Here is a 23,259-nt window from a genome sequence, read left to right as displayed (position 1 = left end):
CACAACAAGTGGGATTAGAAATTGGCGTCAGAACTTTTAAAACGTCCCGCGTGATTTCAACGTGCAGCCAGGATTGAGAACCAAGGTCCTACCAGAGCTTTACTAGCCACGTTGATAATTAATGAGCATTGATTTCCAAGATCACCTGCAGCTGCCTCTCCCTGACCACACTTCACCTAGTAGGATCGTCCTTTTTGTAGGTCAGCACCCGCCAAGACCTGGCTGTCCTGGCTCTCCAGGCTGGGAGTGGGACCTGGCAGCTGGTGGGTTACTTTCAGTTTTTCCTCCAGCAGAGTCCAGGATGTGGAGGCTCCAGCAAGCCCCATACCCAAGGCTGTGGGACAGGTGTTTTCTCCCCATGCAGTTCTGTGTGTCTTCTAATGAGCTGTATTTGACTCTTCAGTATCTGTTCTCTGGCAGGTACATATCAGTCTGTTCCACTCAAAAGATCTAGACTTACTTAAAATTTCATGCAAATACATTTGCGAAGACACTTTTATGGCTACAACATGCCTACAATTTCAATCCCTTTCTAAATACTCGACAAGTAGCCCCTGGATTTTGAGAGGTCCATGCAGCTTTTAGTAACGCTATTGGGTGCTGGGTAGTGCAATGGAGCCATGGATCACTTGAACCCCGATGTCAGAGGACACCCAAAGGTAAAACACCAAATTAAGAAAATGAGGACCTTGACAACCTTTTCAACTTCTGGAGGATTGGAGGGGGTCAGGGTTGATCTCTTTTGAAATGAAACATGCACATTCTATTCTTAAGACTGTATTTTTCAGATATATACACACAAGTGCAAAAAATATATGCACATGTACAAAATATAAGTTATGATATTGTTCTCAATAGCAAGATCCTCAAAATAACCTGATGTCCATCAGGAAGGAACTAGTTACATATATGTGCAGACCAGTACAAAGGAATGCATCCAGTCTTTGAACAAATGAATACATCAAAATGCCCTAATATGGCATGTTCTGCGAGGCATCACATTACACAGTAAACCAAACCCAAACCAAACAACAGTTCACCCACTTGAAGATTTGAAAATGAATAATCCTAAATAAGGTTTTTATCAAGAATGCAAATACGGCAGGCACATCTCAGTGGGGATAAAAACCTTAGGCTTCCTGATGAAGATTCAACCTCTGGAGTGATGACAAAATGGAGATGGTAGGTAGGACTGAAATCCTGGAGGACCTTGAACTCCAGGCTATGGGATTGTATTGAAATGCAAAAGGTAACAGAGAGCCAAGTATACGTGATGTTGATTACATGACCCAGAAGATGGATGTCAAGAGCAGCACATTTTCTAGTGGAACAGATGAGAGCATGGACTTCTAACACACAGGTTAAATCCTGGCTTTGCCGCTCCCTAACTGTCACCTTGGGCGTGCGGTAGCTCTGGGCTCCAGGTGCCTCATATTCACATAAAGTGCTTGTGAGCAAATAAAATGATATTTACAAGAAGCCTAGCAGAATGCCCAAGAGAGTAAATGCTTAATATGGTAGTTGAGGGGGAAAGGAAAAACCAGAGAGCACGGTGGGAATTCCTCCAAGAAGAGAGGGTTTTGTTCCCTTAAGCATATTCAAGGGGGGAAATTAAGCTGACTACATATTATTCTTCTCAGCAAGTTTCAGGTTCAGTAATTCTGAATTGGGGTTGGAAAATTGGAAGGAAAACTGAGTTGTGGGGGCAAAATAACTGTTCAACTTAATTACTAAAATGCCTCACTTTCCTATCATGATGTCAATATTGTCCACGCAGCAATTCAAGCTTCTATTAAGGTTATTTTGTTAAAATTGGGTATAAAAGGTATGCCATTTATTAATTCATTAATATATTTTCATGAGTTCAGTACATGAAAAGAAATAAAGTAATTGTTCACCTAGAGGTCAAAACCTCCATTATCTTAAGTCTTGGTGACTTCCAAAACTCTGCATGAAAATGAATACAAATATACTTGAGTTAACTCTGTGGTAAATTAAATATCCTGGATATTAAGTACACTTGACAAGACATCTTGAGGTCCAGAAAGGATGCTGGGTGGGGAACATGATTATTGAGTCTTTGGTGACAGCTTCCAGGGGATGGATTTTATTACTCAGAGATATATTTCCACTATAGTTCCCTGATTACTAAAATGGCTGTAGAATCTTTATTAAGTTTCTTGGAAGCATTAACTCTGTCAAAATTAAGAAACCTCATCAAACTTGTGTCCAAAAAATATAAGAGATGACAACGAATCCATGTCTTGGACTTGACAGAGGACAGATCCATGCAGAGTAAGGTCTTTGATATGGTTCTCTCTACCTAATAGTGATTCCCAGACACACAGCGAAAATAATCGAAATGAAAAATAATTAGAAGTACAGAGAAAGGCTAACCAACACCTGACGGGGAAAGCCAGGCTCTGTCGGAGCAGGGCTGGCAAGGAGAGAGCGGGGCTGAGAGTGGGTTGTCCATCCTGGGAGGAGGCAGCAGAGGAAGTCACAGGGGTGGAGGCGGAATGAGGGTCGGGGCCACCGAAGGGGAGGGGGAGGTGTCTACCAGTGTCATGAACACCCTAGGACTGTCATCTCTGGAATTCTTCAAAGTAAAATTAGAAAACAATTTGTGCGAGGCATTCCTCTAGAATACTATTGCTGAAGGGACCGGGAGAACATTCGACACCGTTATCAAAGCAGAAGAAGAACCTAGAAAGGACAAGTAATTGGGTCAATGTCACCCCTGACCTTGTAAAAGTAAATAAGACAATGTATGTAAAGAACTTACCAGAACGCTCATTATATTAAATACTGAATACAGTGGCTGAGGAAGGTAGAAAAAATTAGTGAGTACAGAATCAGGACTAAAACCCATAATGCGAGACTCAGTCCAGTACTCTTTCCACTAGAGATTCAGCATTAGTTTTTAAAAATTGTATAAATGCAATTATAATAACGGTAGAACAACTCTTCCTTTACAGCACATGAATTTACTTCATTTTAGCTAAAAATAAGAACTAATATAACAATAAATTTTATATTATAATAAATCATTCATTATTTTTAGCTAAAATCATGTAAATATATAATAAATTATATATTATATAACATATATAAGAACTAATAGATTAATATTAAAATAAATAACAGTATTTATTTTTAGCTACAATGAAACTTTAAACTCTTTAAACTCTAGCTAAATGCCAGATAGATACAACATTTAAATTCTTTCAAAAGGTTACATTATGTAACGCTTACAACAACAGTGTGCAGTGACAATGTGGATTCAGAGAAGTTCTCTAAGTTGCCTGAGGTCACACAGCCTGGAAGCAGGAGATCTGTGACTGGACCCAGCTCTCTCAGTCCAAAACCTGTGCTCATGGCATTCAAAGCAGCCTGTTCTTAAAGGCATGTTCTACCCCCAAGCAACATGATAGAGGTCTATTCAGGAAGGATCTGGATGTGGTTTCTTACATAGAACCGCAGTATAATACGGCAGCACGATCAATACCTGGATTGTAAAATGGGTTTTGCAATCCCATTGCGAAAAAAAAAGCTAAAGAAGGCATGTTTAGTTTGAGAGTGGTACTTAAGTCAGATTCCAAGGGCTTCCAGCACCAAAGCCCTGTGCCTGCTGCAGTGTGAGAAGGTACCTGGCACGTCAGTGTGCAATATTATTTCCTAGTAATGTCTAATTCAAAATTGCATATTTATGTCATCTTAACATTGTGATGTATTAAAGAACCAATGAAATTCAGGGTTATATTTTGCTATTACCTCTTCTCATTTAAAAATAATTTAAAACACAAATTTGAAAAGTTGTCCTTGCTGGGAGCTTACTTCTGAATAACCACCCAGCTTGCTGTAACTTTTAATGACACACATCCTACTGTAATTCACGTTCCCTACTTTTCTTTCCTAGGTTTTATTGCTCTTGGCTATTTGCATAAAAATGGAAGCTTTGATCTTTAAGGGTTCATCAGCTCAAATAGCTCATTCCCTATCCTAAGATACAAGTAATGATGGGTGAAAGAGGTTTAGTGATTCAGCTCAACCAGGCATGCACAAGCAGTTACTAAAACCCATCGGTCCCTCCTCCACATCACTGGGATTGCTTTTAATGTAATTCTCCACTCATGCCCATCTCAATATCTTTCTCAGCCCAAACATAAATCAAGGTGGCCACTCCCTGTAGGTACAATTCTTAATACAGTCAGCAGCCTCATTTTACTACAGAAGCAGAAAAAACATAGGTGAAGGTCCAATCTTGTTTCCTTCATGTACCTAAGAATTTGGGAGCATTTCCCATTCTCTCAGCGCTACCACCTCACATGGTCCTGGTGAGAAATAAAAGAGGTGTTATCCATAAGGGTCTACACATGAACCCACAAATATTTTGTTTTCCATTTCTTTCCAAGAACTGTAGATCATTTCTATGGATTCTTTAGGTCCTAATAGAAAAGTCAAGAGTTAAGCCTGTCAGCTTGGTAATGTTCATTAGTTGTCAACTAAGGAGTAAACTAAACCTCATTTGTTCTTGGTCTAATGACAACTTTCATAGTGTTATTGAACACTCAAGAAAGGTTCACTGAGGAAAATACTAAGTGGCCCAAACGGTGGGGAACAGAACATAAGGAATGATAGAATCCTCCCAGCCGAGTGCTTGTGACTTCGTTTAATTCACTAGTGGTATAGTAAAGTGAAACATTGGTTCGTGTCCTTTTTCATTCTGAGAAGTGGCTGTTGACATCCTCAGCTGGCTGGATAACTATTCTCATATTAGTGCGAGAGCAAGCATGGGCCCCAGGAACAGCCCACGAGCTCTGCAGCCTAATGTGCATTCATCTGCCCATCCAACTAACATTTGTAATTCACTATGCCTGGTGCTGGGGATGCAGCAACAGGACAGACAAGTTCCCTGTTCACAGGGAGCTCTGCTGGTAACCAGCAAGGTGCAATAAAGAGGGAGAGGTGACATGAGAGATGTGGGTGTAGGGACAGCAAGCACCTAGAGGGAGTGTGCCTTTCCACCTCAGAGGGTGGGTCTTGGGAGGCTTTGCAGAGGTAGTGACTTGGGAATGATCATGAGAGCTGAGGGAAGGTAAGGCCACTCAAGGTCAAAGAGCAGAACTGGTAGACACAGAGGCAGTCACACTGCTACGGAGCAAATGCCAGTGGTTTCTTGAATGTAGGCACTACCGGACACGGGACAGTGGATGGAGACCATTATGCCCAAACAGGAAGTTTGGACTTGACTCCACAGGTAGTAGGTAGTAATTGTCAGCAGGAGAAGAGATGTGTTTTAGGAAGATCACTCCATGGTGTGGTGGGCAGAGTATTCTGCCCACCACCGCCAAGATGACCGTAACCTAATTCCTGAACCCTTAACTATGTTGCATTACATGACAAAACGGACTTCGCAGACATGCTCACATTAAACACCTCGAGATAGGGAGATCCTTTTGGATAATCTGGGTGGATCAAGTATAATCACGATGGTCCTTAAAGTGGCAGAGTGAAGCACAAGATGACAGCTAGAGATGACAGGAAAAACAGTCAGGGAGATGCAACGCTGCTGGCTTTGAAGAAGTTGTCTTTGAAGAGGCCCGCCAGCCAAGGAGTGAAAGCTGGACAAGGCCGGGAAACAGGCTTTCCAGCAGAGCCCCAGGAGGGGACACGGTTCTGTAGATACCTCGATTTTCGTCCTGGATGACCTGTGTGAACTTCCGCACTACTGAGCTGCGAGATAATACATTTCTGCTGTTTTTGGCGCCCAACTCTGTAAATTTGTTTTGGCAGCAATAGAAAATAAATACAAATGGCTTGGGGAGGACTGAAGTGGGAGGGGCACGGCTCCCAAGGAGAGAGCTCCTCAGTGGGAACCCAGGCAGCAGCAGTGGAAGGGGATGGAGTCACGGGGCGTGGGGGTCGTAGGGAAACCGCTCAGATATGACCTGTGGCGCACTGGGCTGGGGTGCTGGTTCAGGAGAAGGGCGAAGAAGAGTCTAAAACGGCCTCCAGGCTCCTCTGGTGCTCAGGGATGGAGAAGTGATGTAGGACGGGCAGCAGGCTTGGGGAAGATGAGAGTTTAGCTTTAAACATGTTGAGTTGGGAGTGACCTTGAGGCTTTTAGGAAAAGATAATTCAATATATAGGTCTGTGGCTCAGGCAAACTGAAATTTCGGAGTCATGAGCTTAAAGGCGGTGGCTGAAGCCCAGAGACTGGCTGACAGCCCTGATGGAGAAGAGGCTGCAGGAGCCAAGAGCCAGAGGAGACCGCGGCAGCTCAGGGCCCGATGGGAGAAACTTTCCGAAGGCAGCTTTCCGCACGTGGAAGTGAGGGCTTCCACAGGAGAGCGCTGCGAAGGGCCCCTCAGCCTGTCTCGGGGCTCAGGGAATAGTTCTTGAAGGAGACAATTCTTAGCTTGAATCCTGAAGGATGAACTTGGAGAAAAGAGGGGAAAGGACATTCCAGACGGAGGGAACAGCATATAAAAAGGCCCCTGAACAGCACGGTGTGTGCAGAGATCTAGAGGAGGCTGAGAAGGCTAGTAAGTAAAGCAAGAGGATGTGCGTGGGCACAAAGGTAGATCAGCCATTAGAATCTTACCTTCAGTCGGAGTGGGGTTGGGACAGGATAGAGACTCAGCTAGGGTTTCTGAAATGGGCATGAGATTTAGAGTCAGTTGAGTGGATTATAGTGATACTGAAAATGAATTTTTAAAGGTACAGATCAGAAATATTTTAAATGAACTTCTTAGTTTCTGATGCTTAAAATCGTTGCAGATAACTTTCCCTGTTGCATGGCCTTAATGATGACATGGCACTCAAAAAAGTTTCTAGAGATTACAAACAGGTCAGTAGTCTGTTGAATCTGGGCATCCTCTAACCATCAGCCAATAGGGCCTCTCGCTCTCAGAAGACACAAGACCTTCCTAATCCAGGGCCTTTGCCCTAGACCAGCCAGGCTTTTCTCTCCCCAGCTTCCCATGCCTAAATTTTACTCATTCTTCAAAGCGAAGCCCAAATGGTATCTCCCTCCGGAAGTGTTCCCTGATCCCTTGAGTTGGAATGACCCTCCCCGCTTTATGGAGGGACGAGCCTCGTCTTCACTGGCCTCGTCTGTAACTTCCTAGCCGAGGGTACCATTCAAGGGCAGAAGAAGCAGACGTATCTTTGGAAAGGGGGCTCGGGAAGGGTCTTTCATGCCTGTTTGGGCATTCATTGGATGCCCGAAGGGGACCCAGTCATGTTAGGAAAGCAGCCTTCACACCAGTTGATTTGAGAGTTTTGTATAGAAGAGAGGTATGGGGAAGAAGTGGAAAGTAGGAAGAACTAGTGAAAAATTAATTCAATAATCTAGGTGTGAGGGCTTTGGAGGCCAAGGATAAGTCATTTTGCATTGTGAGTATTCCATGTTTTTTTTTCCACATTTAATTTTTAAAAAGTGCTCATCTCCTCTAAGGTAGTAACTTAACTCCCAGTGCTTCAGAGTTAAGAGCTTTGGGCTTGTTTTTTTGATGTGATAGTTTCAGCATATCACATGCAGGTGGCAAGAGGACATAGACCATGTATGTGTGAGGCATGTGGTTCTCGCTGTAGTTGCCTGATCAAACACAGATGCTCAGTTAACTTTAAATTTCACATAAGTAACAAAAACATTTTTAGTATAAGCATGTCTTAAGTATTTCAAGACACATACTTATATTAAAAAAATTATTTCTTGTTCATCTGAAATTCAGATTAATTGGGTATCCTTTATTTTTCTTTGTGAAATCTGGCAGTCCTACATAGCACATGAGCAAGAGCAACATCTAGGCACAGAATGGAGTGATTTCTGGCAAATCAGTGTGGCTTATTTAATTCCTTTTCTCCCCCGTGGCTTTCCAATCCTTTTGTCTGTCTCAATACTGGGGACGCCAGGATTCCTCTGGAAAGCCGCTTCACTTAGGATTCTATGCCGCAAGGAGGAAGGGTCTGTAACCTTTAAGATGAACTATCAGACCGTCTCCTGGAGCTGCCAAGACAGCCCCTTAGCTAACGTCCAACCTAAATATCTCGACTGCTGGCCATTTTCCTCATCATTCCTGCGGTGGCACTGGTGAATGAAGGATCACACAGTGCCCACAAGAACCTTTTATAGCCACATCCTAGGCACCTATCATGTTGTGTCTCGATCCTTCTGTTTGGCTGAGCAACCCTGGGGGCACACCCAGCTTTGCAGAGGAGGCTGTACCAGGGCTGGCTGTTAAGGGCACCCCAATTCTGGTCATCCTGATGCCAGAAGGATCCCAGTTCTGAGACCGGGACATCCCCCCTGGGAAAAGGAGATGTTAAAACCCTCTTTCCACAGACTCTTAAATGCTGCCCTTCCCCCAGAGACATAGGACCGCTGGTGCAAAATCACCGCTGTTCTTCCTCTTAGGGCCTCTCAGCTTTTGGATTCTGACCATTGCTGGGAATCACTGCTTTCTTCTTTCCAGACTGTTCACCCCACAGAGCTTTACATTGCAGCAGGAGCTGGTGGTTTCGGGGGGGACGGACTCATGCATTTTACACCCAATAGCGATAGTATTGACATGTCATGAAATAGTTGGCTGTTCTTTCAGTTGTACTGTTTTCACTTATCAAAACCTCTTCATCTTTTTCCCACTCTAAATTTAATTGGTTTCTTTCTTAGTTTGTATTTATAGGATTATTGCTGTTCAAGACACTACTTTGCATTTATCTTTATTGACTTCCATTGTATTTAATTGAGTAATCCATCCAATTCGCTTGTATCATTTTGGATGCTTCAAATTGTCAAGTGAAATGGGATGTAAACCAATGTAAAAAAAAATCCCCTTTTAGAAACTCCAAGAATTCACATGACTACATAGGAATCAATGATAAAATTCACCATTTTTTATATTTTCAAATATATTACCTAATATTGCCTGTTGAATAAATTGGAAAACAATTCTGAAAGGAGCATTTTAATAAAAACATACCTAAAATATAAATCTTCCAGTTGAATTTCCAGAATAAGGTGGATGAATGAAACAGAAGCACTGAAAATGCTCAGGGGGATCCAGGAGTGCCCGCCCCTTCCCTCACACGGCACCACACCATTGTAAGAGTAGAGTTTATTGATCAGATCGGAGATACCAAACTATCGGTATCATCTGTGTTAGTCATAAAGACTAAAAATTCCTGACTATACTTTTGTGCTTAAAGGATAAGTTTCAATCTGAAGATTTTTTTTTTTTTAAACCAACCATTACTCAGGATAGAAAAGTTTCTACCCAACATTTGAATACAAACAAAAATTATTCGATATAGAAATTTGTCTATACATATTGTGAATTGTTTCCATTTTCCTTTATTGTCCTTTAACGATCTCATCAAGAGTGCATAATTAGTTCACTAGACTGCAAAACACTGGCTCTCCCCTGAAGCAGCCAAGCAGAATTGTTGACTAACCCTTTTCCCCTCCGGAGCTCACTACCGTTAATGGGCCGTGTTCAGGAGGCAGAATGCTGGGAGACCCACTGTTAGAGAAAAAGTTTGTGATCTCTGCCTTGAAGCAACAGTTTAGGGACGATCATAGCCTGCATTGACATATAAAACGAAGATTTTTCAAAATCACTTTGCCAATGTCAGTTAATAATGGCTTTCAACGCCTTCCAATATTGCTGTAAGCTGCTAGGCAGGCAGATTTTGGTGCCAATTTTCCGTCATCTGTACATATCTCTTGAAGTGCCCTTGTAAGAAATAGAACGTAGATCCAATGATAAGTTAGGAATGGAAATCTCAGAACTGAACTAAGGATGACAGTCATATCAATAGTTATACATTGGGGTCCTTCCTACGTTCCAGGCTTTGTTCCATGAGGGCAAAATAGAAACGGGTAGTTTTAAAATGTTGCTGAGGGATCTAGATGTGTTAAATTAGTCAAGGGAGATACCAAGCTTAATCTCTTGGGCATTTTGGCTCTAATTAATATACAAATTTATGTTACATTAGAACAATGATCAGTTCAAGGTGTACTTCAAAGACCCCAGATGTAACAGGATTTCAAGAGAAGTTTGTGCATTTTCTGTTAATTTAAGGCATTGAAACCATAGAAGCATTTTATTCTAAAAATAGCCACTTAATGTCCCAAAATAGAATTTCCTTTTTCTCGCTAATTAGTTAAAGATGAAATAATGCTTGAACACTTCATAATCTTAAATTCACAATATTTTACTTAATTAAAATAGGTAATTTAGAAAAATAATTGGCAATTGCTAAAACCTCTAATGCTGATGAGAATTGAGCTGGAAGCATTCTTTCATCACAAATTGGTACTTAAAATATAAAGTTCTGCACACAGCTGGGAAGTGCCATTGTAATTTGGCATTTATGTTCAGTAGCTATCATTAAACCAAACAAACTGAAATTAAAGAGAAAGAAAAACACTGGATTTAAGAAGACATATTTGGGGTAGAATCTAAGGGCTCAAAAGTATAAATAGGATCTTCTAAGCATTCGTTAGGAAGTGATTGTTATGTAACATATCTGCAAATTTCTAATACATTGATTCATTTCATTCTTCATTCTAGATATACAGCTTTGATAATATTTAAGTTCCTTTAAAAAATTAAGGCTATGTAATTGATATTCTTTGGATCAAAGGATACTTTTTAGTGGGTAAACTCAACTTTTATTCATGATTTTAAAAGTAAAGTCATTTATGTGGCTAAATTCATGCTTACTGATGCTGATTTAAAGAAAAGTGAGATAATTCTATCTGGAATAAGCAAACCATGGATTTTGCACATTTTCCTATCGAGGACAAATAATAAAATGTCTCTCTGAAATTTCATACAACATAGCACAGATTCGTGCTAATTTGCAGGAACACCAAAGAAAAACACATGCTTTGGAGGCCTTATTTGTTTAGTGGGAGGCTGTCTTTCTCAGGACTGGAACAAAAGCCTGCCGATGAGGATGGGAACATATGCAGACATCGTTAAGTGTGTGTTGCTGGGGAGGGCAGGGGGAGGCGTTCCATTCTACACTATGGAATTTGCTCTCACATTTTCTCCTTGGTAACACATTAAAAAACATAAGATTTTAAACAACAGTCTAAAGAGCAAGGAATTAACAACAACAACAACAACAACCAAAACCAAGATCCAGGCCAACAAATGTTTCATTCTAGTGGAGTACAATGGTGATATTTCAGCTCCACCAAATAAGTCTTTAAAATAAAGATTCTATATATTCTTTTGCAAATAAAAGTCCAAAATATTTATCAAATTGCAGTCATGTTAAAGCAAAGTGGGTATTTTTCAATTTTCATGTCTTCTTTGAGATGTAAAAGTTTTAAAAATCCATCCATTGTTTATTTATGGTTCCTCATCAAAAATAAAGGAATTTAATATATTTCAATCTTAAGTAAGAGATTTACTTTTAAAAGAAGGTCAGAAACTGGTTTTTTAAGTTCCAGGGCAGAGCAAATACCCCAAACTAATAATAATATAGACAAAACCCAGCACAGAAAACATTACCCTAGGTCATGATTTCCAAAATTTATAATTTCAAAAATTTAAATTTAGCCAGTATTTCTTTGCCACCTACTGCTCGCCTTTCAGTGGTCTAGTGACCTTCAAGACTGATGGATCCAGATTTCACTGGTCAAAGCAGTCACTACCAAGCCGGGTAACCGCCAATGCATCCTTACAAGTGCTGGGCTGAAATCATGACCCGGGTATGGGTAGGAGCACAGAGGGAGCAAATAATTCCACGGATTTTCCTGTTCTTAGAGGGTAAGAGGCGGGGACTTGAGCCTGGAAGGATTCCTGAAGAAGGTGGTATTGAATTGACTTTGAACTCCCATGGCTGGGGGATAGGAGGGAGATGTTCCTGACAGAGAAGAGAAGGACGAGAGAAACAGGGGCATGGAGACGGCCCCAAGGTCAAGGGACAAGGAGTGGGCCAGTGTGAGCACAGGCGAGAGAGCAGGAAGGTAAGGTCCCAGAGGGACAGAAGCCTGTAGAGGAGGAGTAGAGCCAGCCAGTGGCCGGCCTGGTGTGTCCTGCTGGGATCTGACAAGTGGGACAGCACTAACTCCTACCTAGCCTTGTTCAGCTCCGGGATGCCCTTGGGTCATGATTTGTGATAACTTACTGAATCCTCACAATACTCGTATTAGCTAGATGTGATCACTCCCCCTTTGCATAGATGATCAAACTGAGGGGCAGGTTGAGAAACACGTGGTGTTACTTGGCAGGTGGCAGACCTCCACAGCCTGCGAGGTAGAGGTCACTCCGGCGTCAGGAATAACATCGCCGGTTTGCGGATCGAGGGCCAGGGAGAGGACTAGCAACAGGAATCTCAGTGAGAAAACCATCGAAAGAAGGATTGAACTAATGCACAGCTAGACAGTCCCGCAGGGAAAATTAAAAATGCGGAACTTTAAATTGTGTGAACTACGGAGAGTGAGGAGTCTCAGGGCGGGAGGAGTCCCAGGCATCCCTGAGTTTCTTAAAGAAATGGAAATGAGACCGAATTTCCTTCCCGGTAAGCCAACTGGAGCAACAGGACCCAGGTGGGAAACGCAGGGTGGGAAGGAGGATCTGCGCTGCTGGCAGGGAGGCCTGCACCGGGGATCCGATCCGCAGCAGGGGCTCCAGGCTGGCCCGGGGTGGGGTGAGACAGCTTCTGGAGCTCACAGGTGTTGCGTTGGGGCTGCGGGTCTGCAGCGCGAAGGATAGGAGCGCCCAGAGGGCGGAGGCTGCGCGGGCACCACCCGCAGCCTGGGGGAGGGAGGAGAAGGGGCCTGCAGGGAGGCTCGCGGGGTCGGGGAGTCGGAAGCGAAAGAGCCCAGGAGTCTGGAGAGGCGGTTGCTTTAGGGAGAAGTTTCAGCTCGCCGTGGATAGAAAAGCCCATGCAAAGCGAGGAGACTGGGGTTTGTTTCATCAGAAGGCCGTGATCTCCAGGGTTCGCAGGGAAGGAGGGAGAGGCCGCACACAGACGTGGCCTTGGCTTTTCACTTTTTACATCTTCCGGGTGGAGACTTGAGTGAAGAGGGCAGACGGGCCAGTGCGCTGGGGAGGATGGAAGGGGGAGCCGGCCGGAGCCTCGGGGAGAGAGGCCTGGGGAGGGCCGGGGCCTGGGGAGGGAGGCCTGGGGAGGGCCGGGGCCTGGGGAGAGAGGCCTGGGGAGGGCCAGGGCCTGGGAAGGGGCCAGCGCCCGCGGGAGGCGTCCCCTCCGGAAGCTCTGCAGGAGAAGGAGGGCGTGAGGACACCCGACCGGCCTGGACTGTGCAGAAGAGGAGGTGACAGCAAGGGTTCGGTCTGCGGGAGGTGGCAGAGCCGGGGCAGGAGCTTCAAGGAAGGGGAAGGAAACCAGCCACGGCCCGGCAGGGCCTGGAAACTGTTTCCTCCTAACAGAGCCAGTCGACAGTGACACAGTTCCCTCCAGCAGGGCCTGGCTGTTTTCAACAGACGTCGGGGACATTCCCCCCCCCCCCCCCGCCGCCATAGATTTTTCACAAAACCCTCATTCACTTCCACGAGAATACTGTGCATGGATCACCGGTCAGTTGTGCCGCAGCCAGTTATGGGTTGGTGCCAAGTGTAAGTTACCAGTGGCGCTGGAATCTCTCATTGCAATTGCACAGAGCACGTCCAGGAGAGAGGAAGGTATTTCCAGTGTTGGGAGCTGCCTAGGGTCTGTGTGCTGTATGTTCTCGCATGTTCCATCTCACGCAGAAATGGACACGCAAAGTTGAAGCCAGATGGGAAAGAGCTGGAGAGGAGCTGGCTACTGTGCAGAGAAAAGCTGTGTCACTGGGACCGATTTTCCATGTTCTGAGTGTTATCCTGTAGTGGAATACTGGGTATGCCACCATATGAGTCTGAAGAGGAATGTATGGATGTTGAGGTGCCATTGTCCTGTTCTTTCATAAAGCAGTGTGTTCTCAAGGGAAGGGTGGTGGGCTTCCATGCAGCTCTCTAGCTAGATATGTTTTCTGTGCGAGATGTCAACCTGCCCGTGATGGCCAGATGTGGCCTGCACACATTATACCAGGCTCCAGGATCGCGCCTTTCAATGAAAGTTTGCATTGGATCTGTCCCTTTTTATATCAAATTTAAATGAATTATTCAATGAAAAAAATGTAAAAATATTCCTACAGTGCATAATACATACCAGACACTGTTTTCAGTACAGTCGGAGGGCACAGAGATGACTGACGTGAAAACTCCCCTTGAAAGACTGCCTCTAATGGCCATGGACGCTCAAAACACTCAGGCTGCCAATTTGCAGCATTAAAGAAAAATCTGGTAAGAATAACCCCCCCACACACACACACACTATAAGCATCTGTGACTTAGTGCAAATTTGTAACACGTCTGCAGGTGGATTACAGTAGACATCGTCTTGTCCCCAGAGTGAGTTTTCTGCCTAATTTCGTATTTTCAGTGGTATCAACCAGGTAATGAGTATTAACCAAATGTCTACTGTGTAGAAGAAATGTATGAGGCAGCACGGAGGATTGAACGGGGCATAAAATGCTGAAGAAACAGGCAGTGAATGAGTCTTTGTGAGTCCATTTCTATTCTGGTTGGTAAAGAAAGGTGCTAGAGGGGCATTGCCAAGGGGGTAACGTCTTCTCTGGGGCTGGGAGGTGTGAAGCATGGCTGGGATAGTGAACAGCCCAGTGTGCCTGAAAAGAAAGGCTGTGCAAGAGGAAGGTCTAGGAGAACAAAACTCACATGTTATGGAAGGCTGTAACTCACATGCTCAATACTTTTTATTTCCCTCTGAGGAACACTTGCTAACTATTGGTGATTTGGGGGAAGACGTGATAAAAGGTGGGTTTTAGGAAAGTGAGATATGAGGGAGGTGAACATGAAGGCAAGATTGGTGAGTAGAGCTTCAGAGAAAATATTATAGTCAGAATAGAAAGAACTGCCATGTGATCACTGGAATTTGTTAGGAAATACTCTATTTCCTGTAAGATTGGAGACACTGGGATGGCAACCCAGCCTCTGAGTCTCAGTTCATTCATCTTTAAGTTGGGCATGGCAACCCTGCTTATATAGTCAGATTTCATGAGGATTAAATAAATAAGAAAAGCACATTGAAAACAAATATATTACTATCATCCTATAAGAATGCTACATTTTCATTTTTCTATATTCAAGAAATAAATATATGTGTGTTCAATGATGCATCCATTTGTAATGCTCACATTCCTTCCTTTAATTTGGATCTTAGACATTTTTGTAATTATATACGTTGAACTGTGTGGATCATATGTGCAGAGTTCAGTACATGGTCCTAAACCAATCAGAGAAGGAGACTGACCCTGCAGGCTAATGAAGGAGGATAAGATGTCCTCAAGTAACTATCACAGGAGTTGAGGCTGATAAACTTCATAAGGCGTATTCAGCTAACTGCAAAGGATGATTAGAAGAGAATTGATAGCATCCATGTGCTAACAGAGCAATGTAGAAGCATGGCAAAAAGAGAGTTAATCAACTCCCACATGCTATGGTCTGACCATGCGCAAGGTGGCATAATATTGCCTACATTTTCAGAGGAATATTGTGAAAATGAATAGGATATTATCTCCAAAACAATTAGAGATGTTTGGACGAAAGCCACCATGAGAAAAATTCAAGTTTATCTTTCTAAAAAGACATTTAAAAACATGTTAGTTTGTAAGGCAAAATATAAGAACAGATTGAACTTAAAAGATGTTATTAGATCCTTTGAGGAGTGAGGTTGAACACCCCATGTAAACAGAAACCATTCATATTACTGTTATGGAAAGCTAACAGAGAAAGATGAATAGGATGAAGCCATTTTATTTACCTGCGACAAGAAGAGAAGGCCATTTAATAAGGTGGAACAAAAACACAACACACAATGTCAGGATTTTCTAGAAAAAAGTAGAGAGTTTCTTTTCCTTCAGACAATATGTTACACATATGGCAAGTTTCTTAGCTTGATAAACATCTACAAGTAGATAGCTTGGAGACAGATGGGAGTTTCACGACTTTGTCTTATTAATTTCCTTGCCATTAGACTGAATAACTCATAATTCAGATGATCAACTCAACTTCTGATTCTGAAAATCAACAGAAGGCATCAGGGTGAGTGGCCAAGGGTAGGAATGAACATATCTCCATTGCCCTTGGTAACTGCTTGCTGTGGTCGGGAAGCGGTGGTGAAAGCCAAGTCTTGGGATTCCAGAAATGGACACAAGGCTACCGACGGCATCTCCTGGTCATTAATGTGTGTCGAGCACAAAGATTTATAAAAGAGAGAAGAGGGAGAACGGAAGAGTGATGATCTGGTACATAAGGCTTTTTGGACTTCAAAAGAGTCAGAAGAACTAAACAGAAGGGAGAAGACAACAGTAGAAGAAGGGAAAGCAGTAAAATGTGACTGCTACTTACACAAAACTGAAATTCAATAATTTTAAGGTTTTCACCACCAGAGACTTAATATATGTTAAAAAGGTTACATTCGTAAGTGAAGGCAGAGCTGGTAGCTCTCTCTCCTGCACCGCCTCTCATCTTACCCTGCAGGTCTCCTTCTCCTCTCCCATCTCCAGTAGGCGTCAGTGCCCCCTAGACACACCCAAAGCCAGGCCACGGCCTTCTGCTAATGTAGGTAAGTGACCTCTACCAGAAAATGGGATTCAACTGCAGGAGTAAAGATCAACAACCAAAACTTCCATGCCCGTCATCCCAGTCGGTTCAGAGGACGGATTAACCACTCCAGGTATACTGACGCTTTCTGTTCTTTGTGGCGGTGCTGTCTTGTGCAGTGTAGGATGTTTAGCAGCATGCCCAGCCTTTACCTGCTGGAAGCCAGTACTGTATCCCCACCCTCACTGGGAGCAACCAAACCTCCCCTGGGAGGGAAAATCATCCCCGCTTGAAAACCAGTGTTCTGCATAGGACAGGAAAAGAAGTGCTGTGGATAGGAAAAGGTAACCTAATGATTGCAGAATTATTGCCACCTCTGGACCTAGGAGGAATATGACCCATTGTATTTATAGTTGATGGAAGATGTAGACAGGAAAATGTACACTGCATGACTAGGGTTGATTATACAAAAAGTAACAACAAATGCTGGTGTAGTTCCTGGCATTCTAGCTCACAAATCACTTTGATTTACATTGTCTCATTTAATCCTCATTACACTGTGAAAAGAAATATACAACCTCCAGTTTATGAACGAGAAAACCAAGGCTTGGAGTGATCAAATGATTTGTCTAAGATGTAAGATTTAGCTAGAAAGGGATAGAGACCGGAATCAAACCAAGGCCTTCAGACTCCAGACTCTGGGCTCTTTTCACAAATCATCTCTCATGGTGGGTTGGGTGGGACCAGTGGTCTCCAAGCCAGAACTCACTGAGATGTAGCATCAATAGCAGTAAAGCTCAGAGCTGAAACATGAGGTATCAGCTACCTTTCAACATCAGCAGGGCTCAGAGGGGATGGAGAAAAGAGGGTGGGAGGGGTCCCCAATCTCTCTACCTGCTCTAGTCTTTCATTATGAAAGTGATCCTTTGCAGACACAACTCCTCTGTTTTTTTCAAACTTTACATCTGTACCTGATGTTACTGCCTGGAGCTCACTAAATCAAAGGGATGCAGAGAGAAAAATGCTTATATCTGTACTTACTTTTTTTTTTCTTTTGAGAGTCTCGCTCTGTCACCCAGGCTGGAGTGCAGTGGCGTGATCTTGGCTCACCACAACCTCCACCTCCCAGGTTTGAGCGATTCTCATGCCTCAGCCTCCTGAGTAGCTGGGATTACAGGCATGCGCCACCATGCCCAACTAATTTTTGTATTTTTAGTAGAGATGGGGTTTCACCATGTTGGCCAGGCTGGTCTCAAACTCCTGACCTCAGGTGATCCACCTATCTCAGCCTCCCAAAGTGTTGGGATTACAGGTATGAGCCACTGAACCCGGCCTGTATTTACCTTTAACATCATCCTTTACAATTTTTATTCATGTGTTTTCATTATGCAAACATTAATACTGTAATATACATTACGTATTACTAATACACATCACTGCAGTAATATAAGGTGTGTATGCGTGTGTACGTGTGTGTTTGTAAGTGTGTTGCTTTTCATGCATAATTTTTTAAACTGATGGAGTGAGTGCATGGTCAGTCAAAAGATTTAAAAACTACTTTTCCTTTTTTTTTGTTTTTTTTTATTTTGAGACGGAGTCTCACTCTGTCTCCCAGGTTGAAGTGCAGTGGTGCGATCTCGGCTCATTGTAATCTCTGCCTCCCAGGTTTAAGCTATTCTCCTGCCCCAGACTCCCATGTAGCTGGGATTATAGGCATGCACCACCACACCTGGCTAATTTTTGTATTTTTAGTAGATATGAGGTTTCACCACGTTGGCCAGGCTGGTCTCAAACTCCTGACCTCAGGACCCACCTTGGCCTCCCAAAGTGCTGGGATTAGAGATGTGAGCCACCGCACCTGGCCTAAAAACTACTTTTCAGAAAAGATTATGCAATTATGAAAAATATCCAGTTGGAAACATCATTCAACTCAAACTCAACAAGTTCCCACACTGACCTCTTGGTCTTTCCTCCCCGTCCCCTCTCAGGATCTCTTTGCCCTGAGTTTCCCACCCACCCAGGAGACCCAGCCCTGACACTGGACATGGATTCTTCTCTCTGCCTCACCTCCTTGCTGACATCGCCCAGGCCTGTTGATTTCTCAGCCACACATGGTGACCAAATAGGGCTATCCTTAGAATGGAAGTTTAGTTCAATATCAAAAAAAGTATTATTGTGATTTAACAACTGTATATGTACACACAGAGTAACTACATGAATTGTATGTTATGCATTGGCAGACATTCTGAGAAGCGGTCTGAAGGCCTTCCTGGGCTGTCCAAGCACTGCATGGCATAAAGAAGGCCAAGAACTCTGCGCTAAAGCAACAAGCCGACTTCTGGGCTTGTTGGGATCACAGGAATAATAATACTAATTCATAAGTCATCGCATACATATTGTTTCATTTAATCCTCACTACAACATGTGAAATAAAACCTCTACTTATGCGTTGGAAACCACGAAGCAATGATGGACACCATCATCAAGCTGAGACACCTTTCCCTTCGTGGTTTGCTAAGAGTTTCCATCATGAGTAGGTGTTGAGGTGTTTTATTTTTATTTTTTTATAAACTTTTTATTATGGAATAGTATTAGATTTACTAACACTAAGAGTTGCAAAGATAGTACAGAGAGCTCTCTGCATCCCTCACCCAGTTTCTCCAATGTTAATATCTTGTATTACATCTTGTATTTGTCAAAGCTAAGAAATCAACGTTAACATATTCCTTTTAACTAAGCTTCAGATATTATTTGGATTTCACCAACGTTTCCACCGCTGTCTTCTTTCTGTTTCCGGATTCCACCAGGATACAGCTCTGCATTTAGTTATCAGGTCTCCAGAGTCTCCTCTGTTCTAGGACGGATTCTTAGTCTTTATTTTTCATGATCTTCAGAGTTTTGAGAAATACTGGCCTGGTATTTTGTAGAATTTCTTTAGTTGGGTTTGTCTGATGAGTTTCTCATCATGAAGTTGGAGTTATGTTTTATGGAGAGAATATTACAGGGTGCAGTGCCCTTCTCAAACCACCATAGCAAGGCTCTGGGAACACAGTGATCACGTCCATTCCAAGGACAGTCCTACTTCACCCTGATCTATTAGAATTTTTTAAATATGACAACATGTTACTTAGGATTTTTGCAACTATGTTCATATATTTTCTGTCTTTTGCTCTCATAAGTTATCCTGCCTTCTTCTTCGATTCTTCTTTTTCAGTTCTCTGGAATAGTTTGAGAGAAAGAAATGATGTTTAAATACTTAGAAAAAATTGATTGTAAAATGAACTGGGTATGTGGCTTCTTTTTGGTGGGGAAGCTTTTGATTATTTATTCATTTTTTTATGTTTATTGGCTTATTTTGGGTTTCTATTTTTTGGTAATCTATATGTTTCTAGTAAATTATTTCTTTCAACTAAATTCCAAATTCATTTGCATTGATTTATGAATGAGCTACTGTTTACTTGTGACTTTTTTCTTGTGCTCAGTCTTGGTGAAACGTGTATTTTATTTGCTATTTCAAAGAACCTGGTTTTGTTTTGCAGATCCTCTTTACCGTTTCCTTGACATCTATTTCATGAATGTTTGCTCTTTTGTTTATTTCTCTTTTTGTTGCATTTACCTTGTTGCTCACTTTCTAATTCTTAAATTGAATGGTCTACACTTATTTTCATCTAGTGCTTTAGCTTATGAATTATAAATTCATTTCAAACACTATACTTTTAGTTGTACCTTTTTTAGTTGCTAGAGAATATCATTTGAATAATATAAATAATTTAAATTTGTTGAAATTTTAATCTTCTTCATGGTCAATTTTGTAAATGTTCTAGGAGCATACAAAAGACTATCGCTACTGGGTGCAGAATTCTCTATATGTCAAAACTCACCTGTTAATTTTCTTACTAAAAATCATCCATATCCTCAATAATTTTTTATTTGATCTGTTAGAGTTATGATCCTTTACTTTGTGGATTTGTCCAGTTTTCTTATCATTATGTTAGCTTTTACTTTACATATTTCTGCTATATTGTTAGGATAATACAGGATCATGATTTTTACGTCATTTTGGTGGATTTTGCTTCTTCTTATCCTATGATGTCCCTCTTTTCTCCATTAATGCTTTTTTTAAAAATCTGATCTTACTATTACTCCTTATGTTTCTCTAGCTTAATATGGATTTTTCATTTTTTTTCTTTAAATCTTTTAGCATGGTTTTAGGTATGGAAATTCCAAGGTGATTAAATATTTTTAACTTTCTGCCAGATAAAACAAAGCTTTGGCTGACGACTGAAAATTCCTCTGACATCCTGCCATTGTTGTCTGGAGTGTTAGTTTGGCTTTAAAAAAAAAACACATACATTACAAAAATCCCATAGTTCATAAATCTTACTGACATTTTATCAATTTTGGGACTTGCCATTATTTCTGGTATCTCAGTCTTAGCTGTGGGTTTGTTCTTCTTACTAATGTACTCACTTCGGCTGTAATTTTACTTAGGGTTAAGTAGAGTTGGCAAACTGTTTTCATCTTTGTATGTCTGAAATTGTCTTTATTTTACCTCCCCTCTTGGGTGATATCTTAACTGTGTGTAAAATTCTAGGTAGTTGGTTTTGTTTTTTCTCAGCACTCGAGATATCAACCCACTGCCTTGTGTCTCGGGCTGCTGATAATTCCACTGACGATCCAGTGAGTCTTTGTGGTGTCTGCCCTTTCTCTTTGGTGGCCTAAATATTTTCTTGTTGGCTTTAATGTTTTTCAGTTTTATCACACTGTGCTTATGATACAATTTACATATTTAATCTTTCTCAGTTAGAAATACACTTCCAATTCGAAGAGCAGCTTTCAGCTCATTCGTCTCTCCCATCATGATGCCATTAAACTTCATCCTCCCTGGGCAGCTTCCCATTTTATTTAACCAAATTTATCATTTGTTCTTCTTCAAATTCATCTGCTCTTGTTTCAAGATTTCTATCCTTTTCAAAAAATAATTTATTTTTACTTTTATGAACTTATTCTATTTATTTCTTTGGATATCTAGCATCATTTCGGGACCTCTCATGCTGTTATAGGAATTTATTTTAATCCAGAATGAACACGTGTTCTAAATTTTTATTTTGTGGGCTGCCTTTTTTAGCATGGAAATTCTTCATGGGTTATGAAATTTTTTATTTGCAGACTTATTTTAGAAGGAAAAGGGTTTTTCCCCATTTCTTTCACTCTTTCTCAATCATTGCTCTCTCTTTCCCATCTAGTAGTTTTGTGGCTGACTGCACTTAACTCCTAGAGCCGCCAGTCCAGCAGCAGACAGCATTGGCAGCAGATTTTTATTTTTATTTCTATTTTTATTTTTAGTGAAAGACTCCACTCTGGCCTCTGCCTCTAAGCAGCAAGCCTGGCCTGGTGCTCCACTCCACAGGGAGACTCTCATCCTCTCTACCCCACAGAGGCCGGGCTCTCAGCCACCATGGACTGCTTTTCAACTGAGATCTCAGGAGGCCTGAGGCTTCAGGCCCCCTCACTGCCTATTCTGTTTCTGGCCTAGGGATCTAAGATGTTAATTTAGTCTCTGAGCCCAGGTCTGACTTCCTGGGGTTCTCTGTCGCAATGGTTTATCCATCATTGCTGCGCGCTTCGTACATAGCATGTAGATGTCTATATGCAGCTTGGTCTACGTGTATAGAGTCATCAGGGTAAGAGTGAGGCAGCATCGTGGAGAGCAGCTGATCATCCTCAAGGGGAGAGACCAGCCTGGGCTAGGCTGACTGGGGAAAGCTTCAAGGAGAGGATGAGAATGGGGCTCGTCCTGGCAGAAGGGACAGTATCTGGATAGGCAAAGAGGAAGGAGTCAACTTTCACAGGCAGGAGCAACAAAGAATAAAGACACAAAGGGGAGAAGCAAGAACATTCAGTTGAAGGACTCCTTAGCAAGCACATCTAGTTAGACTAGAAAGTCTACAAAGAAAACAGGAAAAGACAAGGTTGGGAAAACTGTTGGAACTAGATGATGGACATAGGGATTTCTATTAGGTGGGGGTAAAAGTAACTGCAGTTTTTGTAATTACTTTTAATGGCAATTACTTTTAATGGCAATTACTTTGGCACCAACCTAATAGACTAAGGGATTAAGACATAAAGTAATGGAGAGATGCTGAACTTTTGGCATATAGAAACAAAACAAATAGTTATTGATTAAAAGCTTTCCGTCTTTTTTTTTTTTTGCCAAGCATTGCAGTAAGTGCTTTATGTCAACTGTCTCCTCTGAGCCTCAGGCAACCCTGTGAAACAGATACGCATTAGACAGCGAAAACAATTGAATATAGACAGATTAAATAATTTCCCTGCAATCACACAGGTTGACCCATGGTCAGAAAGATGTCAGGTCCTAACTCCCAGAACCTGTAAATGTACCTTATTAGGATAAGGGTCTTTGCAAATGTGATTAAGTTAAGGATCCTGGAAGAGGATCCTGGCTTACCCAGATGGGCCTTACATTCAAGCACAGTGTCCTTATGAGAGGGAAGCAGAGGGGAATTTGGACACAGTGCACAGCAGAGCGGGAGGCAATGTGAAGACGAGGCAGGGACTGGCGCGGTGTGGCCACAAGCCAAGCAATGCCGGTAGCAGTGGAAGCTGGGGG

General features: G+C 42.2%; 1 protein-coding gene across 4 annotated transcripts in view; it reads right to left on the bottom strand.

The window, feature by feature from the left end:
- PACRG (parkin coregulated) overlaps positions 1–23,259 on the bottom strand; it is a 592,936-nt gene that overhangs the window by 157,518 nt on the left and 412,159 nt on the right. The window contains exon 5 of one of the 4 annotated variants that reach the window (XM_054558792.2): positions 18,122–19,846. The exons of the other annotated variants lie outside the window; for them this stretch is intronic. Coding sequence (XP_054414767.1) covers positions 19,839–19,846 — 8 coding nt within the window. The 3' untranslated portion in view covers positions 18,122–19,838. Of the gene's footprint in view, positions 1–18,121; positions 19,847–23,259 lie in introns of those variants that run through there. 4 annotated transcript variants of the gene reach the window in all.

The sequence above is a fragment of the Pongo abelii genome, chromosome 5 (assembly GCF_028885655.2).
Source record: "Pongo abelii isolate AG06213 chromosome 5, NHGRI_mPonAbe1-v2.0_pri, whole genome shotgun sequence".
Lineage (NCBI taxonomy): Eukaryota > Metazoa > Chordata > Mammalia > Primates > Hominidae > Pongo > Pongo abelii.
Note: the sequence above shows the minus strand (reverse complement) of the source record. Positions and strands in the feature narration are given on the sequence as shown.